This window comes from Phalaenopsis equestris, unplaced genomic scaffold, assembly GCF_001263595.1.
Source record: "Phalaenopsis equestris unplaced genomic scaffold, ASM126359v1 Scaffold000207, whole genome shotgun sequence".
Lineage (NCBI taxonomy): Eukaryota > Viridiplantae > Streptophyta > Magnoliopsida > Asparagales > Orchidaceae > Phalaenopsis > Phalaenopsis equestris.
In genome coordinates this window covers 18523-35861 of record NW_018164649.1, presented here as the reverse complement: position 1 = coordinate 35861, position 17339 = coordinate 18523, and the positions used below count along the sequence as shown (strand labels likewise).

Genomic DNA, 17339 nt, shown 5'->3' with positions numbered 1-17339 from the left:
TTTGTGAACTCAAGGCTCGAGAGTTGGAGCTGGGTGAGGGAGAAGAGAGAAAAGAATAAATAAATAAATAAATAAGTATATATATATTAAATATACATAATACATATTCATAAAATTAAATATTATAAATTATAATTAATTAAAATTTTTTAAATAAAAAAATTAGCATATTTTAAAAATTTAAATCCTATAAATTATAATATATTATAAATTAATAATAATAATATGTCAGTATTAGTTACATAATTTTTATGTATTTATATAATATAAGTTTTATAATTAATATAATATTCTATATACCCTAAACCAACCGGCCTCCCCTTCGCCTTCGAAAGCTTTCGGGTTCGGCCGCCTCTCCTTTTGCTGAGTCTTCTTCTGCTCTCAAAATCGCGAAAGGCTTTCGGCTGCATGGGCGTAGGGTTGCCGTTTGTGTTCGTTTTCTAATCTCTACGTCTATTTGTCTTCGATATACTTACTCTCTTTGTCCTCGGCGAGTTAGCGTTGGCTCGACTGCTCGGTATTCTTGCTTGGTTGCTCAATATTCTTGCTTGGTTACTTGTTTGGCTACCGAGGTGTTATCTTTGAGTATCCTTTCTCTAATATTTCATATTTATCTTCAGGTTCGCCTCTTAGCTTAAATTTTATTAAATTTCTTTTGGATTTATTTAGATTTTTTGAGTGAAACCTAGTTTTTGAAGTTTTTGGGAGTAAAATCTCGCATATTGCATCTAGACCTGATTTTGTTATGGATGAGATCTGATATAAGGGTTTTGGTGTGAAATTTGATTGGGCTATTGTGCATTTGTGCTGTGATCGGTAATTTGGAGAAGGTGAAAAAGTTAAGCTTTGAGAGTTTCGGTTCTGCTTTCGAGATCATCGGGAATTTGGATAAAAGGATGAAACGGTAAGATTTGATTAAAATTTAATGACTAATTAAAATATTATTAGTAAATAATTAATATTAAAATCTTTAACTAAATTTGATTATATTAAAAATTTTACATGTAATAATTTAATAAATCTTTATTTACTAATTAATCAGAATATTATCTTATATTAATATGATTTAATAATTTTTAAAAATTAGTAAATTATATTATTGATATGAATCAAATAAATTAGATATAAATATATTAATTAAAAACTAACAAAAATTAAATAAAAATAATAATTAATAGAATGTATGATTTAAAATTTAATAATCACATAAAATGTATTATATTAAATTAACTTAATATTCCATTAATTAATGAATAATTCAACTATTACTTATACTAATTCATTACTAATTATTATTAAAAAAGAATTAATTATTATTGAGATTTTATTTGGTTAAAGCCATTTAAATCCTGAAATATATAATTAAATAGTTTATCACAATTTATTTAAATTTAATTTTTAAAATGTAACCATATAACTTACTAATTTTAAATTTATAATTTTTTTTAAATTTTATATAACTTAAATTTTATTTACAGCTAAAGAGTGTATATGGGGCTGTCTAGCAACGGATTTAACCTAGGATTTGCGCAGGATTTAATTAGAATCCCGCTAGACTATCATTTTCAACAAAATAAATCCTCGGCCATAAATCTTGATTCCGTATATTTCGACTATGAACTAAATCCCACAACCAGTGGATTTAACTTCATGGGCTTGGATTTATGGTTATACAATATTTAATAAATCAGTTGCCAAACAATTTTTCGAATTTAACCCATTCAGGATTTAGTAAATTTGAATTTACGTGATATACAAAATCCTAATTACTTAAATCTCATTTTTTGATAGACAACAATTAAAAGCAAAAATGTCTTTATGCATCAAGATTTCATCTTTCTAACTTATTTATATATATATATTCTTTTTTTTCCTACGCTCAAATATTTAAAATATGCCTCATTTAAGGAGAAAAATTATGTGTGGATCGTCGTGTGATTGTGTCATACCGTCAAACACGAGAATATATTGCATCCGAATAGCGTATGTGTGATTGGTGGTATTTATGGTAGTGTTGGTGGTATTGTGATATTATAATCAATACTACTATAAAAACCACCATCCATAGTGTTGGTGGTATTGTGATATTATAATCAATACTACTATAAAAACCACTATCCATGCTAAATCTTCACGACGTTCATTGGGATGTAATATTTTTCGATCACACAAGCAGGGCTAGAGTTGTTGTGTTGTGTGGGGGGGGGGGGGGGGGGGGGCAAACTACCCCCACGCTTAACATGAGAGGGGCTAGTGCAGCGAAGGCTTAAGTGATATTTCAGGAGGGTTAAAAGTGATATTTCAGGAGGGGCAAAATATCAAATTGCACTCCACACTAAATACAGACGCTGCTCATTGGGATGTAATATTTTTCCATCAAACACAAGCAGGGGCGGAACCTACCTCTTTTATGAGGGGCGACAAATTGCCCTGCAGGCTTAACATTGGAGGGGCTAGGACAATGAAGCCCAAAGTGATATTTCAGGAGGGATAAAAGTGATATTGCATGAGTGATAAAAGTGATATTTCAGGAGGGGCAAAATATCCAATTGCCCTCCCATATAAGTAAAAATTTGAATTCGTGGTAGCTGAATTTGTGTAGGATTTAAGCAATATTTAACTTAAATCATGCAAATGGAAATCCTTATATTGACAGATAAATCCACACATCTCACAAACTCCTCTTCTCTTTTACATATTGTTGGGTTGCTGGTCCCTCCAAAGCCTGTTCTAGCAATCCCCGGTTCGGCTTACTAACTTCTTTGTCGTTGAGGGTTTGGGAATTTGAGAATGAGCGAAAAGGGGAGAAACATGTTAAGAAATGCGTTGCGGTAAGTCCTAATCCTCGCATAATTTATTAAATCCTACTTGCAGCAAAACAACCCATTAAATATCTTTGATCTATACCTTTTCCCTTCAGGTTCTGTGAACAAATTGGATGCGATAGACCTATCTATGGAGAGAAATCGGGAATAAAACAACAATAGATTATGGAGATGGGCTTGGGAATATATTAGATGGACAACATAATTGCTTGCCAAAAATGATAGTTTCCTTGCAATTTTTGTTGAAGCTTGCTTGTAGTCAGCGTCTGCTACTTGAGAAGTCTTTGATAGGGGTCGCTGGTCTGGGAGATGAAGGTAGGACATCAACTTTCTTTACACATTGCACTGAGGGGAAGAAAGCGAGATAGTGATGTTAAAACCATTAAATTTAGGTTAAATTTATTTGGAAAACTTGAATTAATTAATTATATATTGTAATTATTATTAAATAAATTATAATTTTATAGTTTTTTATTAAATTCAAGTTGTGATATTTAACTGAAATTTTATCTATAAACTCGTTGGTATTATTAAAAAATAATTAATCCATATAATCTATTGTGCTATATTTTTATATAAAAACTAAATTTTTTTTCATATGAGTGGGTCCTAGTTTTTAAATTTGAATAACAAATCTTTTAATAATAATTTAAAGCCTTTTATTTTATGTTATTTAAGTACACACCATTATTAACAATTTAATTTTTATTTTAATTGAATAAAATCTTAGACCAACATTTTTTGAAGAAAACCACAATACTTAATCACTGAGATTAATATGTTAATGAAATATGAGTTTATGAAATTAATTTGAATGGTATTGTATACCCAAAAAAAGGCCTACACGGATCTAGAGGCAATCTGACTGTTCGGGTCAAAAGCTACCAAAGGCCATAATCCGACTCATTTACAACTCTTTTTACAACCATTTTATGAGTTGTTAATAAAGTTAGACAAGTTAAAAGTAAAGAGAAGATTGAAAATTGATCAATATGTTGATAGAATTAAGATATCAGAAGCAACACAAAAAGAGGCTCTGAGGGTACGAAATCATTGAGACAATATATCATTGTTCCCATTTACATAGATTAAAACAACGACATTTAGATTGAGACTAGCGTGGTATTTGAGTGGCAAGATATATGAGACATTTACATCATTGCCCGTCAAAAGGTAGAAGAAATAAAAATTTATTGATAACTTGAACTCAGACCAGTAAGTCGACAAAACATGATTATAAGATAAAAAAAACACATCCACAAAATAAATGCCTCGATTAGGGCTATTAAAAAAAACACATCCACAAAATAGCTCGTTGTTCGTAAACAATTCGTGTTCGGCTCGCTAAAAAGCCTGTGTTTGATTCGTTTGCTAAGCAAACGTGTCAAACTATTTTTAAATAATTTACTTGTCTACAAGGCTACAAAGATTTATAATCAATTAAAATTATTAATTAAAAAATAGAATAAAAATATATTAAATTGTATTTAAATGATGTTTTAATATAAATAACAAGATTAAAATCTCACCCTTACCTTTAACATCCTACACCTGCATAACTAGGGCTGTCAAAAAGACTCTTTATTTGCTAACAGCTTGTGTTCGGTTCACTAAGCAAACAAGCTGAGCACGAACAAATTTGTGTTCAAATTATAAACGAGTTGAACACAAACAATGGTAATTTTTAACGAGCCGAACACGAGCTAAGCCCGAGCTTGCTTGTATTCGACTCGTTTACAACTCTATCCTCCATGAAGCAGCAATGTTTGAGCCCAACAAATAATGACAACCGACCAATTATCCTAGAAAGTAATATGAGCTGGTCTCATCAAGGATCTTATATTTTTTTTTCGTCAAAGATGTTATACTATTTTCATCAAAATTTCATTTAATGCTTTTAAGTCTGATTGCAAAACAAAATTTCTTAGCAACATTAATTGTAGAAAAACCTCTCTCTCTCTCTCTCTAAATAATATGGTTCATTCCAATCTAAGAATAATGTCCAGTGATTTGAATAGCAAGGAAGAAGTAGATTTTCTTTTTAATCTTTATTTTTAATTTTTTGTTTGTTTTGTTTTTGATAGAAGAGGTATACCCTAAAACTTGAGAGAAGAGTGTCCTGGAAGGAATGAAAACCACTGGGTAGTGCAAATCCTAAAATGTTTCATAGAAATTAAACATTCAAAAACTGGTTCTTATGAGTTTCTAAATTACATTTTCGCATAAAACATTTTCTATTCACACAGAAGCCCTTCTTACCATGCATATCTTTAGTTTTAAGGCTCAAAATTCACTTTCAAAGCAATGTACACAAATTTAAATGCATGGTCTTTAAACCGAATAAGCTTACTCCATTTAATATTAGGGATGTGATCATACAAATATTTTTAAGCTTTCTTGGACGAGAAAACATTATTGCCATACCAAAGGATATTTTTTCCATAGCAGTAGATATTGAGCTTTCAAATGTAATTGAGGCAATTAGCCTCAATCATAGTTTTGGGTTTAGGCAACGCCAATGATCATTCTCCATTATATCAGTAATAGTAGCTTTAACATTTTTTTCCAAATTAATTTATATTGAGTCATGAACATAAAAAATTTACTCATAAGCCAATGATTATAGTAAAGATATTGAAAACTATTTTTGTAAGTATTGAAAGTTAAAAGCCTTTAATTTTCTTTGGTTGTTGTAGAGTTTGTTTTTTCTCCTAGATGGACCCATAGTAGTTAAGACTATAACTAGCAAAGAAATAATTGGAATTCTATAATGTATAGGTGATTTTAGATCAGCAGAAGGCATTGAGATTATCAAGAGAAGGAACCAAAGACCACCTTTCTTTTTAAGGTGAGTTTTAGGAAATCGTGAAGTAGTGCTCATTTTATTGCGCTCACCATTGTGATTAAAAAATTAGATATCAACTAGGTTATTTCATCGCCTCTTCGGGAATAGCCAAAAGATTTAATAAATTGCATTCTCTCTGTATGATAAGATGTGTTTTCAATCACTCACAAATCAGTAAGAATGTTAAGAATAGGCAGGCAATTATTGGTTTTTAGTTTACATGAAGAGATAATGACCCCTAAATACTTTTAGGGGAGAGGACTAAAATCAATATCATGGAGGGAATGAAATAGTTGAGAAGAGTTGGAGTTTACAACATTAGAAAAGTTTAAAACAGTTTATTAATCCTGAGCCCACTCATGATAGATAAAATGTGAATCATATTCTTAAGGCAGTTTAAAGTGGAATGATTTGCATCATCAAAAAATAGAATATTATCAGCATATTAGAAAGAAAGTAAAGGCATTTTCTTAGGTGATTGAATCCCCTAAGGAGCTCAGTATCAAGAATAGTATTATAGTAATATCTCTATAAATAAAATTAGATCGATCATGATTAATTTAGGAGGGAAGAACATAATTTAATCTTTTAACAAGTATTTAAGCAATAATCTTATAAACAACATTGCAAATAGATGTAGGCTAAAATATAAGAGTTTTAGGGTTCAACCTTTTAGGGACCAAAATAATGGGTTATTGTTTCACTCTATTAAAAATCTTTAATAATGTGAAAGAAATATTAAGCATTAGTCCTAAGATAACCACTAATGATATCCTAAGAATCCATGAAAAATTTAGGTCTATGACTTCTTTATTATCTTGCTCAATAGTACAAGTTAGATTACCCTTATCAAAAGAAGAAAGCTTGTTGCTCGTAAGTATATCATCAATATTATAAAACGAAGAATGAGTATTGCTTTTGAGAATGCTTGGAAATTAAGAAATTCAACAATTGGAATCTCATATTGAGTTGTAATACTACCTTAGTTTAACTCCTTAATAAGTTTATGATTACTTTTTTATGTTCTTTTCATAGAGAACTTTGAGATATCCTCCCCTTTGGAATGCTTGGCTCTTTATCTTTATCCACTTCTTTTCCAACTATTGAGTTATGTTTTTCTTAAATATTCCAAGCTTTGTGGTGTAAATTAAGATCAAGATGATTAGCTTCAAGAAAACACCAAGTAATCCCCTCAGCTTTAGATAGAAGAAATAATGTTTGCAATGGAGATAGAATTATCCTTTTAAAGCAAACTCAACATTTAAAGTAAAATGCTGTGTCCATTTTCAAATTAATCTTACGATCCGTAGTGACAATGACAATGAAATTAGGACTAGTATTCCATTATTTTTGCGAAGAAAATGATTTATTTTTTTTTCTTAATAAAATCCATTCAATTCTAGATATTTTAAGCTCTTCCTTAATGAAGGGGATTTTCATAATCTTAAGTTATGCTTTGACGATAGAATTTAGATCATGTGGAATTCTGACAAGGTTAAATTCACAACTATCCTTTCATCCACAAATTTTCATGGAAGATTAGTCTTGCTTTATCAAAATTTTCATTACTTTTATATTCTTATTTATGCTGAGAATGGTTTCTTAGAGAGAAAAAAATATTGGGATGCTATTAAGCGGGTTAAGGCCAGGAGTTATGCTAGAGAGATTGGAAAATGTGACCTTAGGTCTGGTTTCCTCTCTGTTAGCAACTGCGTTCTTCTAATTTTATACCAGACTTCCACCACGGTTTCTATTGGAAATGAACTTATCTTTTATTGTGGGTTTGCAGTAGAATACTTGGAAAATTTGAACCAACATGTGCAAAAGTATAACAATAGGTGCAGGGAGATGGTTTCCATTCATAATTAATTGCTTGAATAACTTCTGGGCCACTAAATTCTAGGGAATATGATTTAGAAGAGAGAATGGGAAGAGATTTGTACACTCACTCACGGATAGGTTAATTTGGACTGAAGCAGTAACAGAATCAGCCACAAAAGCAGCAGTGATTTTGCTAATGATTTTAGATATTACAGTTCCATTCCTGTAGCAAAGATGAGTTCAAAACTTTTCTCCAAATTGAGATTTCTTTGAATCTTTCTTAAAGAATTTAAAATTCAAAAGACTTTTTTGAAAGATAATAATATACTCGTTTAGGAACTAAGTTCTTTTGTTATCCGTCATTTCCAAATCTTTTGTATTTGTAAAGGTTTACAAAAAGAATGCATTTGCTTTCTCCAACCAAAGCAATGCCCCGATCTTTATATCCGTCAATAATTTTTTATTCAGCGAAGCAGACTGTGTCTTCTGAGCAAGGAACAAATGTGATGGAGATGGTACCAATATTAGAGATGTGTGAAGTGAACGATAGTTTTCAGTTCATAGAAGGAGTACTCGTGCTTTTTGCATGCCAAGATGTAGAAGATTTGCCAGTGTATGAAGGTTATGTAGATGGTTTGGGACCAATAATAAAGATGGTGAAGAAGCCTAAACCAAAGAGAGGAAAGATGCCAAATCCGGAGAGTTGGAGAAGGAAGCAAAAGGTTAACAAGATAAATACATAGGTCTAAGCCTGGGACAGGGTAGCTTTCATGAAGAATGAGAGGGAGTAAAACCTTTCACAGCAGTAGTAGAAAGATCACTGTTACCACATCGAGGAAAGGAAGAACAGAAAACCCTTTCAGAGCTTATTTACTCCTTATGTGATTTATGTTTGTTGTTATAGATAAAAATCAACAATCTTTATGAGGATTTTTTCCCTTTTTTTCTATTCAGCATTTCTAGTGATTTATTTTTCAGACATAAATATTAGCTACTAAAAAAATGCTTGTCATCATTATCATAATATGCAAGTTTGTTTTCTCAGAAGTTGCTTAATCTTTCTCTTGGTTTCATGGTTTGTGCCTTTGCATTATTGCTTATCAAATTGCAGCGACTGATTTTTTTTTTATTCAATGGTTCCAATGACTTGTTGTTTGACATAAATATTAGGTTTTGATTCTCAAGAAGTTCTTGCTATCATTATGGAATATGCCAGTTTTTTTCTCTGGTCTCACTTCTTGTGCTTTTACATTTTTATTTATCAGCTGTATCAGAAATTCAAGTTAGTTTTATATCTCCAAATGGTGATTTTATTATTATCAAGCAAGGTTGGAGAGATGAACTAGCTAGCTCAGTGTTTTTGTTAATTTGATTTGCTGTAACTTTTTAATGTTCAGTTCATGAGGTATGTTTTCCTTGTAATGGGTTGATTTTTTCATTGCCGTCTTTTTTGTATTTTTTCCTTCAGCCTAAATGTACCTGTGGTCATAAACTTTTGTTCTGTAGCTTTAGTTTAATTAGAGGTTGCCATTATCTTCGGTTGAAAAAATTATTATTTTTTGGATTCTATGCTTCATATTTTGAACTATTTTATTGCAGGTGTATTGGAAATCTTCAATTAACTAAACAGTTGTCTCATGTACTTTTTGTTAGCTTCCATAATGAAAGGATGAACCTATTGGGTTGTTTTTGTTCTTGATTAATATCAATAATTAAGTCTCTTCACGTCTGTTTTGCAATTAAGAGTTCTCCTTGTTTCGAGTGAGATAATGGGAACTATTGGAGATTCTGGAGCAACTGGCTTCCTGCAACCAAAGGTAAGCATGGTTTTATATTACTTCTATTTGGTTGGAATATAATGTTTAGTGGGATTCATTTTTTTGTAATAGTTCATGATTTGGTGTGTTCGATGCTGTTTTTAGTTTCAGATGAACTTTAACTTGCTTTTTATTTTGTATTTCAGATATTAACCAGACGGAATCTTCTTCTTCATAGAATTTCTAAATGCAGGAGCGTCCACATCCGCCAGAATAGGCTCAGTTTTGGATGCTTGCCCGTCTTTAATGACGGAAGGACTCTAAGGACTAGGCATTTTGTAAATGCAAAGGCGGTTATTTCTAATGGCTTAAATACTGTTTTATCTAAAGATTGTAATGTGACTTCTCAGTCTCTACAGATAATACACTTTTACCGACAACCTTTGATTCAAGAGAGTGCTAATGCAGAGCTCCTAAAGCAGATCCAGATGAAAGTTTCAAATCATATTGTTGATATAAAAACTGAGCAATGTTTTAATGTTGGGCTCAATGCTGAATTGTCTTCTGAGAAACTTGGGATTCTTAAATGGCTTCTACAAGAGACTTATGAACCTGAGAATTTGCAAACCAACAGTTTTCTAGAAGAGCCTACCCATGGTGTTTCTACAGTTCTGATTGAGGTTGGACCTCGCATGTCCTTTACAACAGCATGGTCAGCTAATGCTGTATCAATTTGCCAAGCATGCACCTTGACAGAAGTGGGTCGAATGGAGAAGTCCAGAAGGTATCAGCTGTATATCAAGGATAGAAGTCATCTATCAATGGAGAACATAGCAAATAGTTTTGCTGCTATAGTTCATGATAGGATGACAGAGTGTGTGTATCCCAATAAGCTTACCACATTTAGGACAGATGTTGTCCCTGAGCCAGTTGGTATAGTCCCAATCATTGAGAGAGGAAAAGAAGCATTGGAACAGATGAACTTAAAAATGGGGCTTGCATTTGATGAACATGATATTGAATATTATACAAGTCTTTTCAGGGACGATATTAAGCGTAATCCAACAACTGTTGAGCTTTTTGACATTGCCCAGTCAAACAGTGAGCATAGCAGACACTGGTTTTTTAATGGGAAACTTATTATTGATGGAAAGCCAATCAGCACCACGTTGATGCAGACCGTGAAGAGTACCTTGAAATCTAATCCAAACAATTCAGTAATCGGCTATAAGGATAACTCAAGTGCAATTAAGGGATTCTCAGTAAATTTTTTGCATCCGATGCTGCCTGGTTTTGTTTCGTCATTGTGCTACACGAAGCTTGATCTTGATATTTTGTTTACTGCAGAAACTCATAATTTCCCTTGCGCTGTTGCTCCTTACCCTGGTGCTGAAACTGGTGCTGGAGGTCGTATCCGGGATACACATGCAACTGGTAAAGGGTCATTTGTTGTTGCTTCCACTGCTGGCTACTGTGTTGGTAACCTTCAGATAGAGGGATCATATGCTCCCTGGGAAGATCAGTCTTTTCCATATCCACAGAACTTAGCTACTCCATTGCAGATCTTAATTGATGCTAGCAATGGGGCCTCTGATTATGGCAACAAGTTTGGAGAACCTCTCATTCAAGGCTATACTAGGACATTTGGTATAAGATTGCAAAATGGAGAACGACGTGAATGGTTGAAGCCGATAATGTTCAGCGGAGGAATTGGGCAGATAAATCACATTCATATATCAAAAGTAGACCCGGATGTTGGCATGCTGGTTGTGAAGATTGGTGGTCCTGCCTATCGCATTGGCATGGGTGGTGGTGCTGCATCAAGCATGGTTAGCGGGCAGAATGATGCAGATCTTGATTTCAATGCTGTGCAGCGAGGAGATGCGGAGATGGCTCAAAAACTCTATCGTGTCATTCGTGCTTGTGCAGAAATGGGGGAGAATAATCCTATAATCAGCATACATGATCAAGGTGCCGGTGGAAACTGCAATGTTGTTAAAGAAATAATCTATCCCAAAGGAGCTGAGATTGACATTCGTGCTATAGTGGTGGGAGATCATACTATGTCTGTTCTAGAAATATGGGGTGCTGAGTACCAGGAGCAGGATGCTTTGTTAGTGAAACCCGAAAGCTGGGATCTATTACAATCAATATGTGATAGGGAAAGGGTCTCCATGGCAGTTATTGGGACCATCAGTGGCAGTGGCCGGATTTTACTGTTTGATAGCAAAGCTGTTGAGCAGTCCAAGTCTAGGGGACTTCCACCTCCACCTCCGCTAGAGGATCTTGAGCTTGAAAAAATTCTTGGTGACATGCCTCAGAAATGTTTTGAGTTAAAGCGGACACCTTATGTGCAGGAACCCATTGATATGGCTCCAGGGACCACCTTGATGGAATGCCTCAAGAGGGTCCTCAGACTTCCTTCAGTCTGCTCAAAGCGCTTCCTCTCCACAAAAGTTGACAGGTGTGTTACTGGTCTTGTGGCACAGCAGCAGACAGTGGGACCTTTGCAGCTTCCACTTTCTGATGTCGCTGTTATTGCTCAGAGCTACACAGGCCTGACAGGCGGAGCTTGTGCCATTGGTGAGCAACCAATAAAGGGTCTTTTGAATCCAAAAGCTATGGCACGATTGGCTGTTGGTGAAGCCTTGACAAATCTTGTATGGGCTAAAGTTACTTCTCTTGATGATGTAAAGGCTAGTGGTAACTGGATGTATGCAGCCAAACTTGATGGAGAAGGTGCAGCAATGTATGATGCTGCTGTGGCACTGTCAGAGACCATGATCAAACTGGGTATAGCAATAGATGGTGGAAAGGATAGTCTCTCAATGGCAGCTCATGTTGATGGTGAAGTTGTTAAGGCACCTGGAAATTTGGTAATAAGTGCTTATGTGACCTGTCCGGATATAACATTAACAGTTACACCAGATCTGAAACTTGGAGATGATGGTGTTCTGCTGCACATTGACTTAGCAAAAGGAAGACGACGCTTGGGCGGTTCTGCCCTTCTGCAGGCTTTTAATCAAATTGGTGATGAGAGTCCTGATCTTGATGATGTTCTTTACTTTGGTAAGACATTTGATGCTGTTCAGAAATTGCTTGCTGAGCGGTTGGTTTCTGCTGGTCATGACATTAGTGATGGTGGGATTCTTATATGCTTACTAGAAATGGCATTTGCTGGAAACTGTGGTGTGCAGTTAAATTTGACCTCAAAAGATGAAGATCTTCTCCATCTATTATTTGCTGAAGAACTTGGTCTTGTTCTTGAGGTGAGCTCACAGAATCTTAATCTGGTCAAGCAAAAGCTGGATGATGCTGGCATTTCATTGAATGTTATTGGAAAGGTTACAGCATCGCCAATCATAGACTTGCGTATTGATGGAACACAGCAACTAAAAGAGAATATGACTTACCTCAGGGACATGTGGGAGGACACTAGCTTTCAACTTGAGGGCCTCCAGAGGCTGGCCTCTTGTGTTAACCTTGAGAAAGAAGGCCTCAAGTACAGAAGGAATCCTTCATGGAGATTATCTTTTACTCCAAAATTTACAGACATGAAGTTATTGGAATCTCCTTCAAAACCGAAGGTAGCTATCATTCGTGAAGAAGGGAGCAATGGGGACCGGGAAATGTCAGCCGCATTCCATGCTGCAGGATTTGAACCTTGGGATATCGCTATGTCAGATCTTCTTAAGGGACACATTTCCCTAAATGATTTCCGTGGCCTTGCTTTTGTTGGTGGCTTCAGTTATGCTGATGTGCTGGACTCAGCCAAGGGCTGGTCAGCATCTATAAGGTTCAATCAGAATCTGCTCAAGCAGTTCCAGGAATTCTATTACCGGCCTGACACTTTCAGCCTTGGGATCTGCAATGGTTGTCAGCTTATGGCTCTACTTGGTTGGGTTCCGGGTGCTGATGTTGGTGGTTCCTTGGGTGTTGGAGGTGATGTCTCACAACCAAGGTTTATTCACAATGAATCAGGCAGGTTTGAATGCCGGTTTACTAGCGTGCTAATTGGGGACTCTCCAGCTATAATGTTTAAGGGAATGGAAGGAAGCACATTGGGTGTTTGGGCTGCTCATGGTGAAGGAAGGGCATATTTTCCTGATGAAAGTATATGTGACAGAATTCTTAAGGATAATCTGGCACCTGTAAGATACTGTGATGATTATGGTAGCGTTACAGAAGAATATCCCTTTAATCTTAATGGATCTCCATTTGGGGTGGCGGCTCTTTGTTCTCCTGATGGAAGGCACCTGGCGATGATGCCACATCCGGAGAGGTGTTTTATGATGTGGCAGTTCCCATGGTATCCCAAGGAATGGAATGTGGAGAAGAAAGGCCCCAGTCCTTGGTTAAAGATGTTTCAGAATGCACGGGAATGGTGCTCTTCACAGCAGTTATGAATATTAATTACTCTCCTTTCGGAGATAAAGGTTTATATTTCTTCCTGAATAATTAATTCCCGAGTATGTTTTTCATATGCTTGATTAAGGCATTGTTGTATCATTTTTTCAAACTACCTAGAGAATGCTGATATTTATAGTTCAGAATAAGATTGAGGCCGCTGGTTTTGTTGAATTTTTCTTTGTTCAAGTCTTTCTCCGGAAATTAGTCGAGTTTTGGGGTGCATAAGGTCTGAGGCAAACTATTCAGCCTGGAATTCTAATCTTCCTGTTTGCGGTAATTTAATTCAGACTAATTATAGAAGCTTAAACATCAGAACTTGTGGATGTAATTTTGTTGGCTTAAAAAACCAGCGCTGTATAATTTTTGTTCATTATGTACAATTTTAGTTGGCACATTTGATCTACGGTGCTGGTTGTCTTTTTTCCTTTAGACACTCCAGCTGGTCATGCGTTTTGTAAATTGGCCTTTCATGAAATTCATGCATCAATTTTTCCTGTCTCTGCTCTTTTGATGATTAAGTTACGTGTATCAATTCTCAATTTGTTAGTAAGGTTACTCTAATTCTCTAAAATATATATATTCTCGCACAGGCATGTTGAGTTTTTTTTTTTTTTGCTAAGGGGATTGTGTAAGCTCTAAAAACTAAATAGTTACTACCGGAGCTGGAGTTTTGCATGATTTCATTTACAACAATACATGAAACTAAATAATTCTATGGATTATTCTCTCGTTTAATTTTAGCCTGTAGCTGTGTAAATTTTTTTTTTTTTTGATTTATAATACATTCATCTGTGCTATCATTTTTCTGAAACAGGCAAAAAGAGTTCCACTAGAAAGGCCAATGCATTTATAGAGTCGTATTACGGAATAGTATGCTCTGTAAAAAGGTGAGCTCGGTTGTTTTGTTGTAGTTATTGTAAAAGATCAGATTATATTCATTGCTGATAATTTTATAGCTTCCGAGTCTTGTCTCTTTTTGGCTGGAACATGCATTCCATTGAACCCATTTACACCCCTAGCTTCGTCACAATTAATCTCAGTAAAGTTAAAATCTCCTAACATGCATTTATAGAGTCGTATTACGGAATAGTATGCTTAGTAAAAAGGTGAGCTTGGTTGTTTTGTTGTTGTTATTGTAAAAGATCAGGTTATATTCATCGTTGATAATTTTATAGCTTCCGAGTTTTGTCTCTTTTTGGCTAGAACTTGCATTTCATTGTACCCATTTACACACCTAGCTTCGTCGCAATTAATCTCAGTAAAGTTAAAATCTCCTAATAAGTTATATATGATTGAGGATTGATTGGTTGTGTTACATGAAACATCTTTGCTTATGATAAAAATTATTGCTATTTGTCCAAGCTTACAAATCTCCAACCCACTAATCCTCAACTTCAAGAAAGATTTCATGGAAAACTTCTACTTCTCAAACGAAGTCAAGCTTGCCTTAAGCTCTCTTTGCACTTCTAACACTTGGCTCTAAAGCAATATCCATGTCACCCCCTTATCTCAGCCATCTAGTCATGAAGTAATTATAACTTACACAAGTTCGCCTATTAATACTAATTATCCTTTGAAAGCCTTAAATTAGTTATCTTCTTCCCTTATTCTCTTGACATGATGTAACAAATCTTTGCTTGCTTCCCTCTTTGTCCTCTCCAAATTTGGTTTATCAAATGTACATCTATAATTGGGCAAGTCAATAATAATGTCTCAAGTTAAGTGATAAGTTTGGAGTTGAGACATTATTATTGAATTCTATAATTGAAGTGATAAGTTTGGAAATCAAATTTATGTTGTCTCCTAACGAAGATTTTTATTTTCACAATTAGTTATCTTCTTCCCTTATTCTCTTGACATGATGCAACAAATCTTTGCTTGCTTCCCTCTTTGTTCTCTCCAAATTTGGTTTATCAAAATGTACATCTATAATTGGGCAAGTCAATAACAATGTCTCAACTCCAAACTTATCACTTCAATATAACAACCCTTCTAACTCCTTATATCCTTTGTATAACACTTGCAATTTGGAATGCGAGTGACTTTATGTGTATGTTGTCTCCTAACGAAGATTTTTATTTTCACAGTTTTAATGTTACTCAAAGAAAAGAGGATCTAAATGAGTGAGATTTCTCTTGAATTCAATCTCATTCTATCCTTGCTATGTCTGAGCTCATTTATAGGTTCATTGGTTTTTTTTTAATTTTATTTAAAAAAATTCTCCTGTTATATACATGCTGCTAATGCCTCTTATAACATGGAAAATCTCCAAAATTTCTTATGTAAATTTTTAAATCTAAAAATTGGTTGAATTGTATTAGGGATTTAAATGTCTTAGATTTGGTGAGTATGCACTTGGTAATATTTTTATTCCTAGCAATAAGGTGGGATTCAATGCCTTTACACTATAATCAGTTCTTTCTGTTCTTCCCACATGGTTCTCCCTTAGATGCTTTCAAAATTAAGTAGTCATAGTGCTCTCTTCAAACTCATGCCACATTTTTTTTTTTTGCTATTTTTATCATCCTCACTTATTATTATGTTTATTCATCTTTATCAATTAAACACAATTTTATTTTAAAAATTTTTGGAATCTTTGCAATAATTTCAAGGGTCTTATCTTAAATGCATGGGGTATTTTGTTCATAGTAACCCATCTTAATTATGTGAAAAAAGAGCAAGGTTGTCAAGGCAACTCTCAAACACACCCCTAACAATAAAGTAAATCATCACTTTAATTCTCTAACCTACTTTAAAGAAGAACATAATAGAACTTTATTCTTGTAAAAAGCCAATGCTTTGCCATTTTCTCTTATAAAAAGCCAAATGAATCCAATATAATTTGATTCATGACTTAAAAAAAAAAAATCAAATGATTATCCCAATATAAAGAAATTGCACTATTTTAATTAGGAAAATTCTTAAGAGATCAATACTCTTAGTATATAATTAACGGTAAAGACTTGCCTCTATATGGAACTTATACCCCATAATAAAATATTTCTATTTTAACTAAATTATGAAGAGAAAAAAAAATTTATTTATGTAGATATTTATTGAATGATTCATAATATCATCGAATGATATTTTTCTACATATTTTATTTATGTAGATAATTAATCATAAAGACTTGCCTATATATATTTATGATTCATAATATTATCGAATGATATTTCTCTCATTTTAGATAGTTATTATTCTTAATATCAAATTTGGTCTCCTAAATAAAGTTTTTTTAAAAAAAAATTAAGTAATGGAGTATTTCTTAACCACAACCCAGAAAGTTGAAAATGTTTAAGTATGTCATTTGGTGATTTTAAAAGTAGTAAAAAAAATCAATTTTTTTTTAGATACAATGCACTTACATTTTAAATAACACATTGCCAGTCCCAAGCTCGGATGTGAAAAGTGGAGGGTTGCGTCGACAACTAACATAAAATTTGTTGAAAAAATCTTGACATGAATCTTTTTGATCATTGTGTAAGTGGGTGTCCCCTGTAAGCGACACACTGTATAGTATGAATGCAGTGAAAAGTGTGCAAGGGCCGCTACATTGGCATCCAGACGTAGTGTCAAATAAACAAGAGTTTCCACATTATGGACGAATACGAGTAAAGAAGTTAGTCCATAAAACTAATGAAACTAATATTAGGATAAGATCTTGGAATATATGTACTCTCA

The 17339-nt window shown here is 33.9% G+C and overlaps 1 protein-coding gene across 1 annotated transcript; it reads left to right on the top strand.

Moving 5' to 3' along the window:
• Positions 1-327: 327 nt before the first annotated feature.
• LOC110023055 (probable phosphoribosylformylglycinamidine synthase, chloroplastic/mitochondrial) lies at positions 328-14156 on the top strand. Its single transcript, XM_020722269.1, has 3 exons — positions 328-620; positions 9091-9308; positions 9455-14156. The coding sequence occupies exons 2-3, from the start codon at positions 9261-9263 to the stop codon at positions 13652-13654; spliced, it is 4248 nt and encodes a 1415-aa protein (XP_020577928.1). The 5' UTR covers positions 328-620; positions 9091-9260; the 3' UTR covers positions 13655-14156.
• Positions 14157-17339: the final 3183 nt, after the last annotated feature.